The following is a 19599-nucleotide window of genomic DNA, read 5'->3' on the forward strand; positions in this document are numbered from 1 at the left end:
CCATTATCTTTATGCTAAGATTATAATTAACCTAAATCTGATTATGTGCATAACCAACTGTTATTTAGAACTTCCCAGTGTCCACAGTTAATTGTTAAAATGCTCTTCTTGGGAAAAACAATGTTTTCCATTTCAGTGTATTAACTAAAACTACAAACTAGTTTTAAGCCAAAATGGAACCTATTAAATAGATAATTTCAAAAGTAGATGGAAATAATAGTGCTTATTGAGGAAAATAGGTGTGCACATATATCTCTAATAGAAGTATAGAATAGTGTGTCTTCATTTAATTCCCCTGGTAGGTTCCTGAAAGCTGGGATTTTGAATAATATATCATTCCATGTCATGTGATATTCTTTTGTCTTCATCAACATGGTGATAAAATGATATTTTAAAAAATGATGTTAGTCAAGGGCCTGCTGAAAGCAGTTTTGCTGTTGCTAGAAGGAATTAGAGGATTACATAGACTGGAGAGATAGTACAGCAGATATTTGCCTTGCCAGGCTGAGCCAGGACCTACATGGTCCCCTTGAGCCTGTCAGGAGTGATCCCTGAGTGCAGAGCCAAGAGTTAAGGCCTGAGTCCAGCTGGGTACGGCCCCATATGTTTATATGTGTGTGTGTGTTTGACTCAAAAATCAATTTTTTAGGAATACATTCATTTTTGTAATATTTGCTTTGGGGGCCTCATCCAGAGGTGCTCTAGGCTTACTCTTGGCTCTATGCTCAGGGATTACTCCTGGCAGTGCTGCGGATCCAACCTGGGACGGCTGCATGCAAAGCAAGTGCCCTGCACACTGTACTATCTTTCCGCCCTTATAACTTTTATTACATATTTCATATGTAATTGTACTAAATATCGTAATTATATGTGGAGTAAACACATCTCAAATCAGAAGGAAAGAATGGGGAACTGGTCATTCATATTTGGGAGCAGGGCCTTATGTGAATATTCATAAACTTAAGCACTTTTAGCTATAAAAAGGATAATGCAATTCTTTATCTCCTGACTTAGAACACAGTTACTGTTGTTGATATTAGGCCTACAGACTAGCATATAATCTCACCATCCAAAACTACCATCAAGTGACTTTTCTACTTCCTTACTTGCTTTTTCTACAAATTAAAAAAGATTCAATTTGTAAGTCTCTACAAATTTCTGTATTATCCAATATTTTATAATGATTATAGGTGATACACAATAAAGAATAGATACCTCCCCTTTTGTTTTGGTCTGGGTTTGGGATCAAACCCAGCAGTGCTGCTGGGACCATGCAGTGCCAGGGATCTGTTTTGGGGCTCCTGCACACAAAGCAAGTGCTCCAGTCTTTGATCCTTATTCCTGTCCAATATTTTCATTATTTTTATGTGGGAAAACATCAGGTTAAAATGAGGTTAAGAGCTTCCAATTAAACATGAAGAGCACACAGTTAAAGTTAATTGCTTTCAATGAAATAAAGCTCTCCCTGGAAATATTTCAAACAGCTTATTTTTTTTAATTAAGAAGGTATTAGTCACAAGAAAAATACACTGAGATGAGTGGAAGGAGACCACTGAATGAAGAACGTTCAACAAATTTTATAGACAAAAATCAAATGGGCTAGTGGTAACTGATTGGGAAATGATATGGATACCAACAGATTCATTGTCCCACAATCTTTCCAAATGAGATTGTAGCACCTTATTCCCAAATATGAAGAGGCAAGACTCAGCAGATATAATGAAGTGATGGCCAACATAAAAAAGAAAATGGAACTTGGAGGAAATAGACAATGAGTAAAATAACTTAAAAAGAATTCTCCTTGAACAGCCTTGGAGGACTGATAGCACATGACATTTTTTTTTATGATTATATCCATATAGAGCCACTGGATGCTCTTCCAAGGGAAACTGAGAGGACAATAAAGAGCTCTTGGAAATTAAAATTTTGATTATAGACGTTGGAAATCCAGTAGACAGGAGAGGTAACAATGTTGAAACAAACAAGACAGGAAACAAAGGGAAAACAGAATAAAATTACAGGAGAGTAGCAAGGTGTCCAACAAAATAAAAACTCACCCCAGGTAAAAACAAAAGCACAGAGAGAACCAGAAAGGGAAAAATTGTTAAAGGACAGCAAAGGATGAACAGATGCTTCTCAGAACTGAGAACCAGAACCAGAGTTCTCTAGATGAAAATCTCCACCCAGGTTAAATATGTATACTAAAAATATGAGATTCCTACCACATCAGGCCAATCATTAATGAACAGTCAGAACACAGAGGGGCCATTCCAAACACAGCCGCCTAGATGGTCACTGAGCAGGGATGTTGTATTATGTGATACAGAACTAGCACAAAGGGCTATCATACACTGTTTTGCATTCAAGGTGAATGTTCTATTATCTCTGGTGTGCATGGCCTCCCCTACCAGTACCACTAGATGTGGATCTGGTTGCCCCTGCACAAGGCCAGGTTGACTCCTAGCACCACAGGGTATGAGTAACACCATATCACCAGGCCCAAACACTAATTCATCAGGCCTGCACCACAGGCCTAAATGGCAGTGGGCATGGCTCCCAGCTCAACACGGTCCAGACCCACTTCTCCCTCAAAAATTAGATAAGCTATACTATTTTGTGATATTTACATATCTTTTTCCAAGATACAAATTTGCCATACAATTATGTGTTGCTTAACAATAAGGATACATTCTATGAAATGGCTCATTATAAGATCGTATCACTGTGTCAAGTATTCGAGTACAACTACAAAAGTCTACATGGTACAGCCTATCATATTCCAGAGCCACGGAGTATAGCCAATATAAAGAACTCTTGGAACCAACATATGTGCATCATTAATCAAAATAGTCATCTGTAACTATACCCTCATGGTGATTCATTAATAAAAAAATAATAAATTAAAAATAATTTAAAAAACCAAAGTAGTCTTTAGCCACACATGATTGTATATGTTCACGAGCAGTGTTTACCTCTGTGTTTTACTAGTAAAATTAGCGTACACATTATCTTCAAGAGCTAAATGCATAAGACATTATCATTAAATGAATTTATGGACTTTAAAAGAAAATGTATTTCTTACTGGCATTTGCAGCTTCTCTGATTTCTTTCAGTATTTCAGCTTCCATAGCAGGGTTATTGCAGATATCAACCCAAGTTCCTTCCACCCCTTTCTGTTGTGCCAAAAGTGTCAGCTTTTTCTGATTAGGAACCACAAAACTGATCACATACGATTGGTCACTAAAATATTAAGGAATAAAACAAGTGAATTTGAGAACAATCATTCATAAGTATTCAATTAACTTATTCCAAAATATATTTAGATTATCCCAAAAATACATTTCTCTTATTTGGTAATCTCATGAAGAAGAAAGTAAGTTCATAGAATTGGCATAAAGATAGGCATATAAACAGAACAGAGCTCTGACAGAAACTCTTGCATATAGAGTCAACAGATCTCCTTTACAATTTTTTATTTTAAGTGTATAAATCATAAATACATTAACACGTTTTAAATGGCAAAGGAATCTTGGCCAAAAAAATACACAGTGTAATGAATAGCAAAATAATAGTCACATACCATATATCAGATAAAGGGCTAATATCCAAGATAAATAAGGCAGTCATAAAACTCAACAACAACAAAAGAAAACAAGTAAGACCATCAAAAAATGGGGAGAGAAGATGAATAGACATTTCCCTAAGGAGGCTACCCTGAGCCCCAGCAGGAGTGACTCTGAGCACCATGAGGTGTGGCCCCGAAAACAAAAAATGATTTTTTTAAAATTATAAGATGAGATTAGGCTTGCTCTTCAAGTCCGTGTTCTCCCTTGAACATATATCTCAGCATTTTTCCCACTCTTGAGAAGTTCATGTTCTCTCTTAAACACACATTCCACCCTTTTCTAACCCCTTACATCGAATTAAATTTTGTTCAATAAAAACTATTATGCATCACTTAAAAATAAAATAAAAAAGCTTCCACATGATCTAAAGAATCCACGTCTTGATATCAATCCCAAGAACGCAAGTAATTAATTTGAAAAGGTGTACACATGCTTACATTCACTCGGTGTTTAGTATGTTTAGTTTGGAAACAACCCAAATTACAGATAAATGGAAAAAGAAACTGTGGTATACACAAACAATGGAATATTATACAGCTCCAAGAAAAGAAAAAATCTTGCAGTTTGCTGAAATTTGGATGGAATCAGAAGGCATCGAACTAAGCAAAGCAATTGAGAGGAAGATGGGCAAACACCAGATGATCTCATTCATCTATGGTATATGAAGAGACAGCACAAACAGTACTGTAGAATGACAAACTCTTGGCCCTAATTATAGAAATGAGATTACTAAGTGGTGGTGGTGGTGGTGGTGGTGGTGGTGGTGGTAGTGGTAGGGTGAGAATAGAAGTGATGGCATGGGGCAAATGTGTTGGGTGCTTTGGTGATGGTAAGCTCCGTTAACTATACATTAAGACCATGAATTTCAACATTACTGTAAACATGTTAGCTTAGCTACACATAATAAAATATATCTTATTTTTATATGTGAATTTTAAAAAATTGAATCACTATGAGCTACACAATTGCAAAGTTGTTCATGATTGTGTTTCCGTCATACAATGTTCCAAAACCCATCCTTTCACCAGTGTACATTTCCCACTATAAATATTTAAAAAACACTAATGCAACTTTTTTAGGGGGGTCCCCACCCAGCGCTTCTCAGTGATCACTCCTGGCAGGCTTGAGGGACCATATGGAATGCTGATGATTGAACCTGGGCCAGCCACGTGCAAGGCAAATGCCCTACCCGCTGAACAGATGCAACATTTAAATGCTACCTTTTGGCAAAAGCACAGATGTTATCAATAAGTGGACAGTTCTTCAGTGCTGCTTCTACTTTTCCAAGAGACACATATTCTCCAGCTTGCAGCTTCACTAGATCTTTCTTCCGATCTGTAATTAATGAAATGCATTAATTATCCACAGGTATACACAATTCTAATTTTCTCTTAATATCACTGCCTTAACATTTATCTACAAAGTTACTTCTAAGATCTTGTTATCTACAATGCTTGCCTATACACATTAGTTCACTGTCACTGTCACTGTCATCCCATTGCTAATCGATTTGTTTGAGCGGCACCTCATTGAGAGACTTATTGTTACTGTTTTTGGCATATCCAATATGCACGGGTAGCTTGCCAGGCTCTGCCGCTCAGGCTTGATACTCTCGGTAGCTTGCCGGGCTCTCCAAGAGGGACACATTAGTTAAAAAAAAATTACCCCACTGAAGAAGTTCTAGCTATTCTATGGGACACTTCTGAGCAAGATAAAGAAACAGCAGCTAAGCACAGACAGGTTAAACATGGACCCAAAACAAACAAAAAAGAAATTCTAGCTAAAATGTAGCACAAAGCTCTAATATATTACAACAATCTTAAATGATACAATGACACTGATATAAGAAACAAGAAATTTGGAACATTTCAGCTGAAAGATAGTTCTGCCCTTTACTAGCAATGTGATCCTGGGAATACCAGTTAATTCTCCAACACTCATTCTTCAGGATTAAGTTTACTTATACTTTGAAAGGAATAATGCCTGGAATATATAGAGCACATTTAATAAATGCCAAGCCCCCTTTCCCCGTTTAATATCATCTAGTTTAAATGAAGTGCTCTGGACAATTTGAATAATTATCAGATTCACTTACAATGCCAGGAGTGCCCACACGGAAAACCACTCTACTGGCCCAAAGACAACGTGAGATGCCACTGCAATTATGAATTAAAAAATAGAGGGAGTGTTTACTGTTCAAGATTTAACTATGGGTTCCTGGAAATTTCCCCCAGCATATCAAATTTCTAGATAAAAGTCTATCACTCTCATCCAATCCTCATGAAATCATTATTTTCAGGTCAGATGTGTGTCCTGAGATAGATTTAAAAAATGTACCCTTGGAGATGTGGTGATGAAAAAAGGACCGGACTGATGGAAAAAGAATCATTGCCTCACTGACTTCAAATGTGGTTGTCAAAAGTGGCATAAAGGCCACTTTCAAAGTTACTGTAAAATATTTTAGAGAGGCAGGAGGGATCATACAATAGGTAGGGTCAATGTGGTTGACCTGGTTTAGATCCCTGGCACCCTATATGGTTTCCCAAGCCTATCCGAAGCGATCCCTGAGCACAGAATCATGAGTAGGCTCTGCGTACTGCCAGATTTGCTCCCCCCAAAAATCCCCAACAAAATTAAGTATATTTTTCAGAGATGCCACACCCAACAGGGTTCAGTGGACCATGCGGTGACAGGATTGAACTTGTGGGTCCCACATGTGAAGTATGCACCCAGCCCATTTAGTTATCTCACCAGCCTCTGGTGCCACTACTTTTATTTTCAATCATTATGATTTACAATACTGACAATGAGAGCATTTCATGTTACAATTTTCCAACATCTCCTCCCCCACTGCTGTTTTTTTCTCTTCACCACTGTTTCAAAGCTTCCCACATTCAACCTCCCTCTTCTTTGCTGTCTCCCCTCCGTAGTAAGCTTAGTTCTGTAGGCCAGCTCTCAGATTCTGTTGCCTGTTTGTTATTTGATTACTATGCTTCTTTATACCTCCATGACAGAGATCAGTCTGTATCTGTCCCTCTCTTGACTGACTTGACTCAGCATATCCTCTAGCTCTCTTCTACGGAGTTGCAAATTGCATCTTGGCATCACTTTTTGCTTGTTTGATTTGGGGCCACACCCAGAAGTGATTAGGGCTTATTCCTGGCTCTGTGGTCAGAGATCAGTCCTGGTGGGACTTGGGGGACCACAGGTATTGCTGGAGGTCCCTAGGTTAGCTGTGTACAATGCAAGCACCTTAGTCCTTGTACTATCTCCCCAACTAGAGCAATACCAAAGCAACTGACAATTTCACAATGACTAATGCAAAGGACTGATACCTTTTTCTATCAATCTATATTTTCTATGATTCAGGGCTAGTAATGCAAATGGCAACTGGAGAAATGTAATAGACACAGTCTTGAATGGAGAAGAAAAATTAGAATGTGTATGTTATGGTAGATGCTTATACAGAAACACATGTTAGCTGAAGGAAAACATGTCTGAGCAATTATTTTTAATACTAGTCTGTTTATTTTATCCTGTTCCCCCACATACATTGTTACTACTTTTACCACCAACTAATACAAAGATATAGGTTCTGTTATGCTCTAAACATCTGATCATAACATCAATCCTATCAGGTTAGCATTTTACAGATTGAGAAACTCAGGTTAAGTCAGTTAACTTTCCCAAAGACTGAATTCATAATTGTGGATCCTGTTAGTCATTCAACTAACATTATCTTTAGTATATGCTGGATCTGCAAAAACAAAAGGAAAACATAAAAGGAATATACTGACCTATAATCTGCAAACAGCCATCGGGATGGAATTCTCCAATATCACCAGTGCAAAACCACCTTTGTCCATTTTCATCCACAGAATAATCCTCTGCTGTTTTCTCTTCATTTTTAAAATAGCCCATGGAAATATTCTGTCCACCAATTACTATTTCACCTCTGGGATTTGGCTTGTCATGAATTGTATAGCCACCTGAAAGTCATAAGCAAATTATTCTGAAAATTTGTTTTAATTCATTTTGAAAGATCAAAATAATTACTAATGTTTTTATGCTTAGTAAATCTCATATTACTTCATAAGAAAAAGGCATCTGTATTTAATTCAAAATGTACATGTGAGGGCTGGAACAACAGCACAGCAGGTAGCGTATTTGCCTTGCATGAGGCCAACACAAGTTTGATCCCCAGCACCCCTTATGGTCCCCCAAGCCTACCAGAAGTGATCACTGAATGCAGAGTCAGGAATAAGCTTTGGGTACTGCTGAATGTGGTCCCCAAACAAAAAAAAAACCCTGTAAATGTGAAGCTAATGGGTGATGGTGATTTTTGGAAAGACTGAGTGATAATCATCAATCATCAGTCATCCCCAAACATCTATAACCATAAAAATTTGCACTAAGAACATGTTAAGATCTTAGGGTTCAAAACTCTGTGAATATCAAATTTGCCTGAATAAGGACAGCAATTGACACTGTGTTTTGTAAATTATTCATATGCTACAATCAGTATAGTTTGTATTTATTTCTAAGAAGATCTCAATCAAAGAATCCTATTGGTAGTTAAGTGTCTATCAAAAGAAAGAATCATTTAGAGTTTCCCACTCAGTGGAAGACATTGTAAGCAGGAAGGAAATCTAATATTCTTAATTTTTCCTGTGACTAGCCATTGCTTGAAAAGCTCTAACAGGGTTAGGATGTGCTTCAGCAGTAGAGCAAATGCCTTGAATTCAAGTGCCAACATTGCAAAAAAATGATTGACAATAATATTTTTAATGCCTTAATTTCTTTCTTTTTTTATTAAATCACCATGTGGAAAGTTACAAAGCTTTCAGGCTTAAGTCTCAGTTACACAATGCTCAAACACCCATCCCTTCACCAGTGCACATATTCCACCACCAAGAACCAAAGTAAACCTCCCCTACAATAATATTTTATACCAAATACCAAAATATTTTATCTTTCTAAAATAGTTTTAATATTTACTCATTGCCAGTTTATTACTGAAAAATTTTAACTTTCATCAAATAAGTCAAGGAGCTGTAATATGAAGCATGGGGATTTTAATCAATAAGATACAATTACAACTTTGAAAATTGCTAAGAAAAAAGTGTTAAAGGAGGTGGGGAGATAGTAGAGCACTTGCCTTGCATTCAGCCAACTTGGGTTCAATATCCCCAGTACCTCATAAGGTCCTCTGAGCCCTACCAGGAGTGATCTCTGAGCACAGAGTCAGGACTAAACCCTGGGCATCAGAGGTGTGCCCTCCCCACTCAAAAAAAGAGAGAAAAAGGTGAACACCTATTTCGATGATCATTTCACTATGTATACAAATTTCAAACCATTATGTCATATACCTGAAATTAGATTAATGTTGTGTATCAACTATACTTCAATAAAAACAGTATATTTGAGGGTAAATAAATAGAAGGGATTGATTGGGATGATGGTATGTGAAAAACTAGACTCTCAGTGGTAGTAATGGTATGTGTTGCTTAATATTTTAGCCAACTATGAAATGTAGTTAGGCTGCATCTAACTTCTAGCTGTTGTATAATAGACTATACCACTAGATTTGCATAGTTATAGTCTGTGATTTTCACACTATATAGATATCAAGCTGAAAAGTTGTACAGCTAAAACTTATAAAACCATGTTATCACAGTAAAAAGAAAGACAGAACCAAAGCAATAGGTGTTTGTCTTGGACACAGTTGTCAAGGGTTTGATCCCCAGCATCACACTGCTCCTTTAAGCCCACCAGGAATGACCCCTGAACACAGAGCCAGGAGTAAGCCCTGAGCACCTCTGGCGAGGCTCAAACACAAACACAAAAGCAAAAGCAAAATAATAAGGATACCTGAAATATTAAAAAATAACAAATCAATAAGTCTTACTTTAAGGAAAATATACAAGAATCTGAATTCACAAACTAAGATGGTGATTAAATTTTGTGTCTCTAAAGGACTAAAAACAGCACTCCATTCAGCATTTTTGCATTTCTTATCATTAAAAAATATTTACTATTTTAATACAACAAAGCAGCACCACCTGCAAAATATCAACGTTATTTTTCATGTATAATGTTAGTTTCATAGCAAGGCAACCTCCAAAGTTACCACCAAATTTGGAAGCACTCTGAAAAACTGACCCAAAAACTGACATTAAGGCACAGTACCAGAAAAGCACAAAAATAAAAACAAAACAAAAAAATTGTCTATAACATATTTTTGTCTACACCTTGTTTCTCTGATTTGGCTTCTCAATAAATAATCCACCAAAGGCTGTAGAGACAATACAGTGTGTAGGGTGTTTGCCTTGCACCTGCAGACCCTGGGTTCAATCCCTGACATCCCATATGGTACCCTGAACCCACCAAGCGTAATTTCTGAGTATAGATCCAGGAATAACCCTAACATACTGTGTATAGCCAAAAATCCATTAGTGGTGCTCCAAGCACCGAGCTGGGAGTAGCCCTGAGCACCACATGATGTGGCCATACAAACAGGTAATCAAATAACTCATCTAAAATAATTTTGATACTGATGTACAATATATCTGGATCTGTGGTAGCTTTATTATCTTATTTTTATTCAAAAATTGGAAAATTCATTACCATGGGAGAGAGAAGTGTATGATTTTTTTGAATTAATTTATTTTTTAATTAGTGAGTCACCGTGAGGGTACAGTTACAGATTTACATTTTTGTGCTTGTGTTTCCCTCATACAATGTTTGAGAGCCCATCCCTCCACCAGTGTCCATTCTCCACCACCAATGAGCCCACTATCCCTCCACCCCCAAATCCCATCCCCCCCACCCACCCCGCCTCTGTGGCAGGGCATTCCAATTTGTTCTCTCTCCCTCCTTTTGGCAAGTTACCTGAAAGCTATGCCAAAAACAGTAACAAGTCTCACAATGGAGATGTTACTGGTGCCCGCTCAAGCAAAACAATGAGCAACGGGATGACAGTGATACAGTGATATTGTACTAATATTTTAGTGTACTAGTATTTTTAAATTACTTTTTAAAAATTAATGATGCCTAAAATAAAAAAAAAATTATTTATTTAGAGCTCCCACAATCAAGGCCCAGTTATGCAAGTACCAGGACTTGCATAAGACTTGCAAATCTCCAGGCTGTAAGGCAGCAGAGGCACCTGGCGGTCCCTTTTCAGCTCTCCACCTACTCTGCGACCTAGCTGTCATGCCCACAAGCTTCCGCCAGGCTTGGTGCACGAACAGCCTTGGTCCAGAGACTCCCAATTGAATCCCAAAATGGATTAGTGCCCTAGAGAAATGTCTCTGGAACCGACCTATCTACAATCTAGGATTCCAGAAGCATGCGGCCGCAAAGCAGCTGCGTGAGCTCTCATGATATTCAAAATGAGCAACAGAAAACAAATTATCTAGCATCTGCCCCAGGCAGGCAGGCTTGAATGATGCTGGGAAAATTCGCAAAACATAATGCCCCAAAGTAGAGAGAGAGTACTGCGGAAATTGTTTGCCACAGAAGCAGGGGGAGGACTGGGATGGGGGGGGATACAGGGGACATTAGTGGTGGAAAATGTACACTGGTGGAGGAAGGTTGTTTGATCATTTTATGGCTGAATCTTAAACATAAAAGCTTTGTAACTGTATCTCACAGTTATTCAATATTTTTTTAAAAAATGAGTTTTGTTAGCAAAGACCAAGAGTTTGTTATCATTCCATATTGTCTTTTTCTTTTATATTCCACAGATGAATAAGATCATTCAATATTTATTATCCCTCTGATATATTTTGTGTAACATAATATCCTCCAATGTAATTCAAGTTGCAGCAATGGAAAGTGGAATTTTAATCATAAACATTTACTGGGGTCAAAATCCAGGAATCTGGTGTGTGCACAAGCATATATGTGTATGTATGTAATTAGTCTAACCCCCCGGAAATCTGAAGATTCTTTGCCCTTTCTCTCTCCCCCTCCCCTCCCCTCCTGTTCCCTTCCCTCTCCTCCCCTCTCTGTCTCTATCTCTGTCTGTTTGTGTCTCTGTTTCTGTCTCTGACTCTCTCTCTCTCATACACACTATCTCCAAACACAGGTAATGCTCTACTAAGAATGGTTTATTCTTTTACTATCAAGTATTCCCAAATTCAGGACCACTACATGTAGATTCCAGATATTTTCCTTTTGCTTTTAGGGACCTTAAGATGATCTGGCGGAAAAACAAGCATAGGACAACAAATAAAAGTAAAGTCTTACTTGCTACCACAGACAACCTAACACTTGAAAGAAATGGTTGTCTATAGAACTAAAATCACTTGAATTCATTCTTACCTTCCTGCCAGTCTTTTAGTTTAATTTCACAGCAAATAAGAGGGGCTCCAACACGGCCAGTAGTATAGTCAGTAACTATAAAGGAAAATATTAATATATTAGATAACATATGACAGACTAGAAATGTTGGTATTAGAGTCAGAATCTATCTGATGATAGGAGAGAGAAGGAGTACTAATCACAAGATAATTAGTCAATATTAAAATTTCAAGATAAACATAGTATAACTGAAACCAAATCATGAACAACTTTGTAACTGTGTATCTCAGAGTTGATTCAATTTTTAAAAAGGAAAAAAAGAGGAAAAGGCACGTTTATCACCAAAAACATATAAGTATTTTATGAGACTGAGGACATGGAAATATTTAATATTACAAAAATAAAACAAAATTTCAACAAAAGTAGCCACATTATTTTTGGTTTCAGTTTGGAGAGATACCAGAACACAGTACACAGAGCTGGAGAGATAGCTCAACAGGCTTAAGTGCATGTTTTTCATGCAGGAATCAAGATTAAATTACTGACTCTACATGCTTTCTCCAAGCACTGTTGGGAACAACCCAAGCACTGGGCTGGGAGAAGTCACTGAGTAGCTCCAGTAGTGGTTACCATCTCCCGAAATGTGTATGCTATTAAGATTCAATGAAACGATACATAAATTGGTTCAACACTACTTGGGACAATGTGGTTAAAAAGTATTAGCTGCTATTATTAAATAGGTGGTGATAATCATTATTGTCCTATTCATTTATACTTCAAACCAAGTCATTATGGAAAATCTATTTTGTATTATAATTACATTAAACAGAGTGACAAAAACACTTAAATGATAAGGAAACTGTACCCTCAAGGAACTAAAACGTACCTAAGAACAGTGCTTAAAGAATAATTAAATAGGGACAGAGATATAGTACAGTGTGTGGTGTCCTTACTTTGCACATACCCAACTTGGTTTAAATCCCGGCACCACATAAGGTCCCCTGAGCCCTCAGGAGTAATCCCTGCAGAGGTAGCAGTAAGCTCTGAGCAATACCAGGTGTGGCCCCCAAACAAAAACAAAATGAATCCAGTAAGAATAATTAACTTCTAATAATACTAAGCTTCATGGCACTCCCAGTAGGCAAAATAGATCTTTAGAGATTAGAATGATTGAAAATAGCATAAAATTGTTAGGAAAGACATAATTGAAGAAACGTTCAAAGGAAGATGGCTACTATCAATTACCCAATAAGGTATTCCAAAGGAAGAATCAGTACATAGAGAATGACGAGAGCAAGCGTGGAAGTATGAGAGAGACAAGACTGGCTTTTCTGGATTGAGGGGTCTGATGTATATATGTAGAAGTTATAGAAAATAATAATGAATATGTCAATGGTGCAATATTTAACGTGCAGACAATGACAGAGGGAAGTGGTTACTCTGGACCAGGTCTACGTGCTGAAAAGAGGTAAAGGGACAAGCACCAATAACAGAATTTTAAACCGCAGTACCTAAAGTGGGGAGAGGAAAAAAGAAAAAATGCTTCTCATGGAGGCACTCTCGGGGTCTGAGAGAAACCAGGGACACTGGTGGAGAGAAGTGGACACTGCTGAAGGTAGTGGTAGTGTTGGGCATCTGAAATTCAATCATGAAGAATTTGTAAGTTGTAATTCACAGTGATTCAATAAAAATATTGAAGATGTCTAGAAAACTAGGTATGTGCTGTATGATTCAGTGTTTGAGGTGAATGAGCTGTCTGTGCTATGGGCGGACACATCTGGAAATAGCTCAGAATAATGAGAATAAAAGGTTCAATGTCAAAAGTGACACATAGAGAAAGAAGTAATACAATAATGAAGGGAATACATGAATTTTAATGATATTAAAAAGAAATCATCAAGATAGCTTCAAGCATAATACCCTTTAGGATGGGAATACAATGGACACAATCAGACAATGAAGAGGTGATTTGAGATACTGGCATTGATTTGGAATACCGAGTTTTAAATGAATGTACGATAGTCCAAAAGAAAACCACTACAATATGGTAATTTTCCCCACTCTGTGGTATATTTTGCACTATTTAGAAAATAAGTTTTACTTTCCCACACTGGGGAGTAAGGGGAGATCCATTACTACTACTATCTAGCTGCTAAGTATCCTACAATGCTCAGGAGAGCTGTAAACTACAAAGAATTAACTCGTTCAAAATTTCAATGATGTCAAAGTTGAAAAACCCTTCTACTGACTGTTGGAAATAACATAAAAGAAAGCAAAAAATAGGTAAGCAGAAATATAGGTCTGAGAAGAAGTTTAAAGTACAATTCTCCAAAAAAGTAGTAACTTAGAGAAAGAATTTCAAAGGACTAGGGTGACAGAATTTTGAGGACTGACAGTGTGACATAAATACTTATAGGGCTTAAAAATTAAAGAGCATAATAATCTTAAGCTTCTAATGCTAAATTTTGGAAAGTTCCCCAACTGCAATGCAGATGGGCATTATTGTAGTAACTAATACAGAATTCCAAGTGACATTAAAAATACTTACTAATAACTCAAATCTCAAAAACTGAAGATGAGAATGGGGCTGTGGTGATAGTACACTGGGCAGAGCACTTGACTTGCACACGGTCAAGTTGGGTTCAATCTCTAGCACCCCATGAGTCCCCTGAGCCCTGCCAGGAGAGATCCTTGAGTGGAGAGTCAGGAGTAAGCCTGAAGCACTGCTCAGTGTGGTCAAAATAAAATAAATGCTTGTATTTAGCCAGAAAAATAGCTCAAAATGCTGAGCACATGCTTTCCATGATGGAGGCTGATCCCCATTACCACATGGTCACCTGAGCAATATTGTAGTGAACCCTAAGAAACCTTAGATTAGAAACAGAAGTAGCTCCTAGCATTGCTGGGTGTGGCCCCCCAAACCAAATGAAATATACAATTTATAAAATAAAGTCAAAGTGTTTACCTTCAGTAACAGTTCCAGCACCACATGATTCTGTCAATCCATAACCCTGACCAATCGGGCAGCAGAAGCAGACATTCATGAATCGGTGAGTCTGAGGAGATAGTGGCGCTCCACCAGACAGCATCATTCGGACATTGCCGCCTAGTAGGGCTTTCACTTTTTTAAATAACACCCTTAATAAAAGGGAACATAAATTTTCTTACTATATGTATACATTATTCTTGGTAAGACCAATTTATAAATTCTATGAAAGAGTGCACAAGTGTGGCCAAGAATTTCTATTCCATAACATAAATGTGAAAGTTACAAATGAAATGACTGGGGCTAGAGAGATAGTACAGTGCTTGCATTGTAGGTAGCCAACCCAGGTTTGATCCCTGGCATCCCAAATGGTCTCCTGAGCCCACCAGGAGTGATTCCAGAGCACAGAGACAGGAGTAACCCCTGAGCACGTCCAGGTATAACCCAAAACACAGTGCTAACTGGAGACACCTTGAATAACACCAGAAAAACTCATAAAATGGCAAATAAGTGACTGCTCTGTTATGAAAAGTATTTACAAAATGAAAAAAATTAGTTATCTTTGGAATGTTTAGTCATCCATCTTACCACACCTTCACTGAAAAAGTATTTCCATTCTCCACCCCTTGCACTGCATTTCGAACAATTTGTCCATATACTTGTCAATTTATGAATACAATAAATCAGAAATTTTTGTGCACGCTAAATCTTTGGGGGAGCATACCTTATGATTCTCAGGAGTTATTCCTGGCCCTGCACTCAGGAATTACTCCTGGGAGTGCATGGGGCATCCCTAGGATGCCAAGGATTGAACCCGGGTCAACCAAAGGCAAAGCAAGCACCCTATCTGCTATATTCTCAAACGCCTGTGCAGACTAAATATTGAAAAGCCTTCAGATTTGAAGCATATTTTTAATTTTTTAATTTTTTATTTTTTGGGGTTTTTCATGATAATATTTTATTTTTTTATTTTTTATTTTTTTCCTTTCTGAAGCATATTTTTTAAATACAACTTTTTTGGTTTTGTTTTCTGTTTTTTTTTGTTTTTTTAATGCAACTGTTTTGACTAAAAGTTCTACTCCAGTTTTCTTTCATATACCAAATTTTATAATTATTCACTCAATGAATTGAGACTTAGGAAATTGGCACAATCATATTCCTCTGCTTGCTGCAGAAACAATAAGGCTTATACCTGAATAAGAAAAAGCAGTCTTATAATCATACTGCTGATCTGCAAACGAAATCAACTTGTCATTTTCTTATTCATCTTCCAGACACACAAACACAAAGAAGCCAAACTATGAAATATACTTACAGGTTGCAGAGTGGAGCATCATAACCCTTTTTGATCTGTTCCAATTTGTAATCATACCCTATCTTGAACAGAGTTTTCTGAATATAATTCATCTCTTGGACTTTGCTCATAACATTCTTATAAATCCTATCCATGATTTCCTAAAAGGTAAGCAAAATATTCAATAATCTGAAAGGGTTCCAATAACACGAAGACAGACTTCACATGTAATCTTACTTGCAATATCACATTATTTTATAATACTTACAGTATGATAAACAGTGTAATGGATATTACTTTATTTGCAAGTAATTTCAGTGACATGTTCATTATTTTAAAAAAAAACTTAGAGGAGCCACAGAGATAAGTTTAATGGACAGAGTACATGCTTTATATGCAGGAGTCCCAGGTTTACTCTCCATCAAGCAAACAACAAAGGTATGAAACATCATTTTTTTTGTTTTCTTTTGGACCACACCTGGCTGTGTTTAAGTATTACTCTTGGCTTTGCACACAGGTATCACATGTGGTGCCTGGGATCAAATCTGGGTCAGCTGCATGCAAGTGAATCGCCCTATGCATTGCACTATCACTCTGACCCATGGCATACAACATCACATTTCAATAAATCTTGGGGAAGAGAGGGACGTCTACTCTGGTATTCAAACATTACACTATTATAACATAATACGAGACTGACACCCAAGGAAAGTAGATAAAAGGGCCAGGAATATTGCTCCATAGTTGGAAGCTTGTCTCATAAGCTGGGGGAGAAGGCAGCTGGAATACAGAAGGGATCACTAAGTTGATGATGGTTAGAGGGATCATTCTGTATGAGAGATGTGTGCTGAAAGTAGATAAAGGACCAAATGTGATAACCTCTCAGTATCTATATTGCAAACCATAATGCCCAAGAGTAGAGAGAGAGAGAGTGGGGGAAATTGTCTGCCATAGAGACAGGGGGAGGGTTGGAAAGTGGGGGGAAGGATGGGTGGAAGGATGGGTGTTTGATCACTGTATGACTGAAACTCAAAATGAAAGCTTTGTAACTATCTCACGGTGATTCAATAAAAAAAACCATGCCACTATTTTCCTTTCTTCGTTTAAAAAATAGGAACTGCAATAGTTTAATTGAAATACCTGTCTATATCTGTGATAGGAAAATTCCAGTTCTTCCCTTAAAGGCCTTTAGTAACTTATGCCATTCCTTTTTAAAGGTATATGGCCTATAAAGTGGGGAAAAAGAGCATGGGACTCTGACAGATAGATGTAAGAATCATTTTTATGGTCCTTCAACACTAGATACCAATCATAGACTCAGCAAGACTTTAATGAATAAGGAATACAATACAGCTAATGACAAGCTGGTGGCATTTATTATTAACTCAACAAGAATCCTTTATTTCAACTTAGCATTAAAGATGTTCAATTGGCTCAATACTTTAAAAATATTCATTTTTGAATTTTCACTAAATATTATATTATTATATCAATCTTTTCTTCTGAGGAAGCAATAAAAGAAAACAGATTCTATTAAAAATCCTCAAATTATTTTATTTTGTTTTGGGTCCACAACCAGCTGCGCTCAGGGCTTACTCCTGGCTCTGTGTCCAGGATCATTCTTGGTGGGATCAGGGGACCATATGGGCTGACAGTAATCACATGTAGGTTGGCTGCATGCATGGCAAATGCTCCAACTTCTGTGCTATCTCTCCAGATCCTTCAGTGATTTTTTTAAAAAGCTGATTCATAAATTAGTAGAAAGAACTAAGGGAATTAATTAATAGGGCTTGATGAAGAACAGTTGACTTGCAATATGGAAAACCATTTATTATCTCTAGGCCAAAAAAGTACAAAAGAGATAAGTGCATTGGAAACAGATAACCATTGGAAAGACCGGTTATAGCCAATGAGGAAAATATCTACGGAGCCCCTTACAGCTTCCAAAAATTGCGACCCATCAGTAAAGGAGCATAAGCTATAACCACACAGAGCATTCTTTCTTCCTGACTTCTGATCTCTTATGAGTACCAACAACTAACCTAATCCACTATAAAATCAGAGGACAAACAAACCCTGGTATTTCATCCATAGAATACAGCATCCCCAAAGGAGAGGAACAGGTAGATAAGACTGCAATTAAGGCGGCTTGCCTTGCACATAGTTGACCTAGGTTCAATCACCGGCACCACATATGTTCCTGTAAGACCTACCAGGTGTGATCTCTAAGCACAGAGCCAGGAGTAAGGCCTGAGTACCACCAGGTGTGCTATCCCCCCAAAAAGAATAACAACCAATGGCAACTGGAGAATGGATGAAGAGCATATCAGCTCACTGCTATTTACATTTAGAAATTGTTTCCTATACTCTACAGTCCTTACCCCTTCCCTGTGTTCTCTAAAGCACTTAGCACAGTGCTGAAAACACGGGAGGGATAATGAAAACTACTATCAGCACCCTTTTCTTTATTTTACTTATTTATGTTTTGGCCTTTGAGATTTATTTATTTATTTATTTATTTTAATTAATCACTGTGAGATACAGTTACAGACTTACTAACTTTGATGATTACGTTTCAGTCATACAATGATCGAGCACCCATCCCTCCACCAGTGCCCATTCTCCACCAACAATGTTCCCAATATCCCTCCCACCACCCCCATCCCATCCCCCACTGCTGCCTCTGTGGCAGGCAAACTCCCTTTTACTCTCTCTCTCCTTTTGGGTGTTATGGCTTCACGTGCTGGTGGAAAAGACAGCTGGGATAGAGAAGGGACCACTAAGTGAATGATGCTTGGAGGGCTCACTCGAGATGGTAGATGTGTGCTGAAAGTAGACTATAGACCAAACATGAAGGCTACTTACTACCAATATTACAACCTATCAGCATCCTTTTATCTTATTGCTAATCACATGCCTTGCCTTTGGTCTGTAAGCTCACTGATTAACCGGAGTAGCCTACATACGTTACCCTGACTTACTCAAACCTTTCTGTTCTTTAATAATTTTTAATTAGAATACTAACATCATAAAGAATCTTTCATCTGTAATTCCTAGAAAAACCTAACAGAGCATTTCATTATATATAATCTCAGACTTTCCATTTATAAAGTAATTCTACAAACGATAGTAGGATAAGACTTGAAGTCTGACTACAATACAGCAATAGTGATACAGTCTCAGTGGGATTTCTGAAGCCTAAAGCACTAGAGAATAATTTGATTATACAATTTGAAAACACTGTGATAGATATTTCAGAAAATTTCTTTAAGTGTACTATTAAATATTTATCATTACAAAGCTATCAAATCTAGCATCTTGTTTTGGTAATAAACAATACTTCATATAAGGATCTTGGATCACTACAATTAAATTTCTTTTCTTAG

At 37.4% G+C, this 19599-nt stretch overlaps 1 protein-coding gene across 3 annotated transcripts in view; it reads right to left on the reverse strand.

Annotated features, from left to right (window-relative positions):
* The window catches only part of ACSL4 (acyl-CoA synthetase long chain family member 4), a 102180-nt gene that overhangs the window by 4011 nt on the left and 78570 nt on the right, over positions 1-19599 (reverse strand). For all 3 annotated transcript variants that reach the window (XM_055121934.1, XM_055121933.1, XM_055121932.1), the window contains exons 10-15: positions 16235-16374; positions 14899-15071; positions 11955-12029; positions 7424-7615; positions 4847-4961; positions 3083-3240 (exon numbers count right to left, since the gene is read on the reverse strand). In XM_055121934.1, coding sequence (XP_054977909.1) covers positions 3083-3240; positions 4847-4961; positions 7424-7615; positions 11955-12029; positions 14899-15071; positions 16235-16374 — 853 coding nt within the window. The remainder of the gene's footprint in view (positions 1-3082; positions 3241-4846; positions 4962-7423; positions 7616-11954; positions 12030-14898; positions 15072-16234; positions 16375-19599) is intronic.

The sequence above is a fragment of the Sorex araneus genome, chromosome X, assembly GCF_027595985.1.
Source record: "Sorex araneus isolate mSorAra2 chromosome X, mSorAra2.pri, whole genome shotgun sequence".
Taxonomy (NCBI): domain Eukaryota; kingdom Metazoa; phylum Chordata; class Mammalia; order Eulipotyphla; family Soricidae; genus Sorex; species Sorex araneus.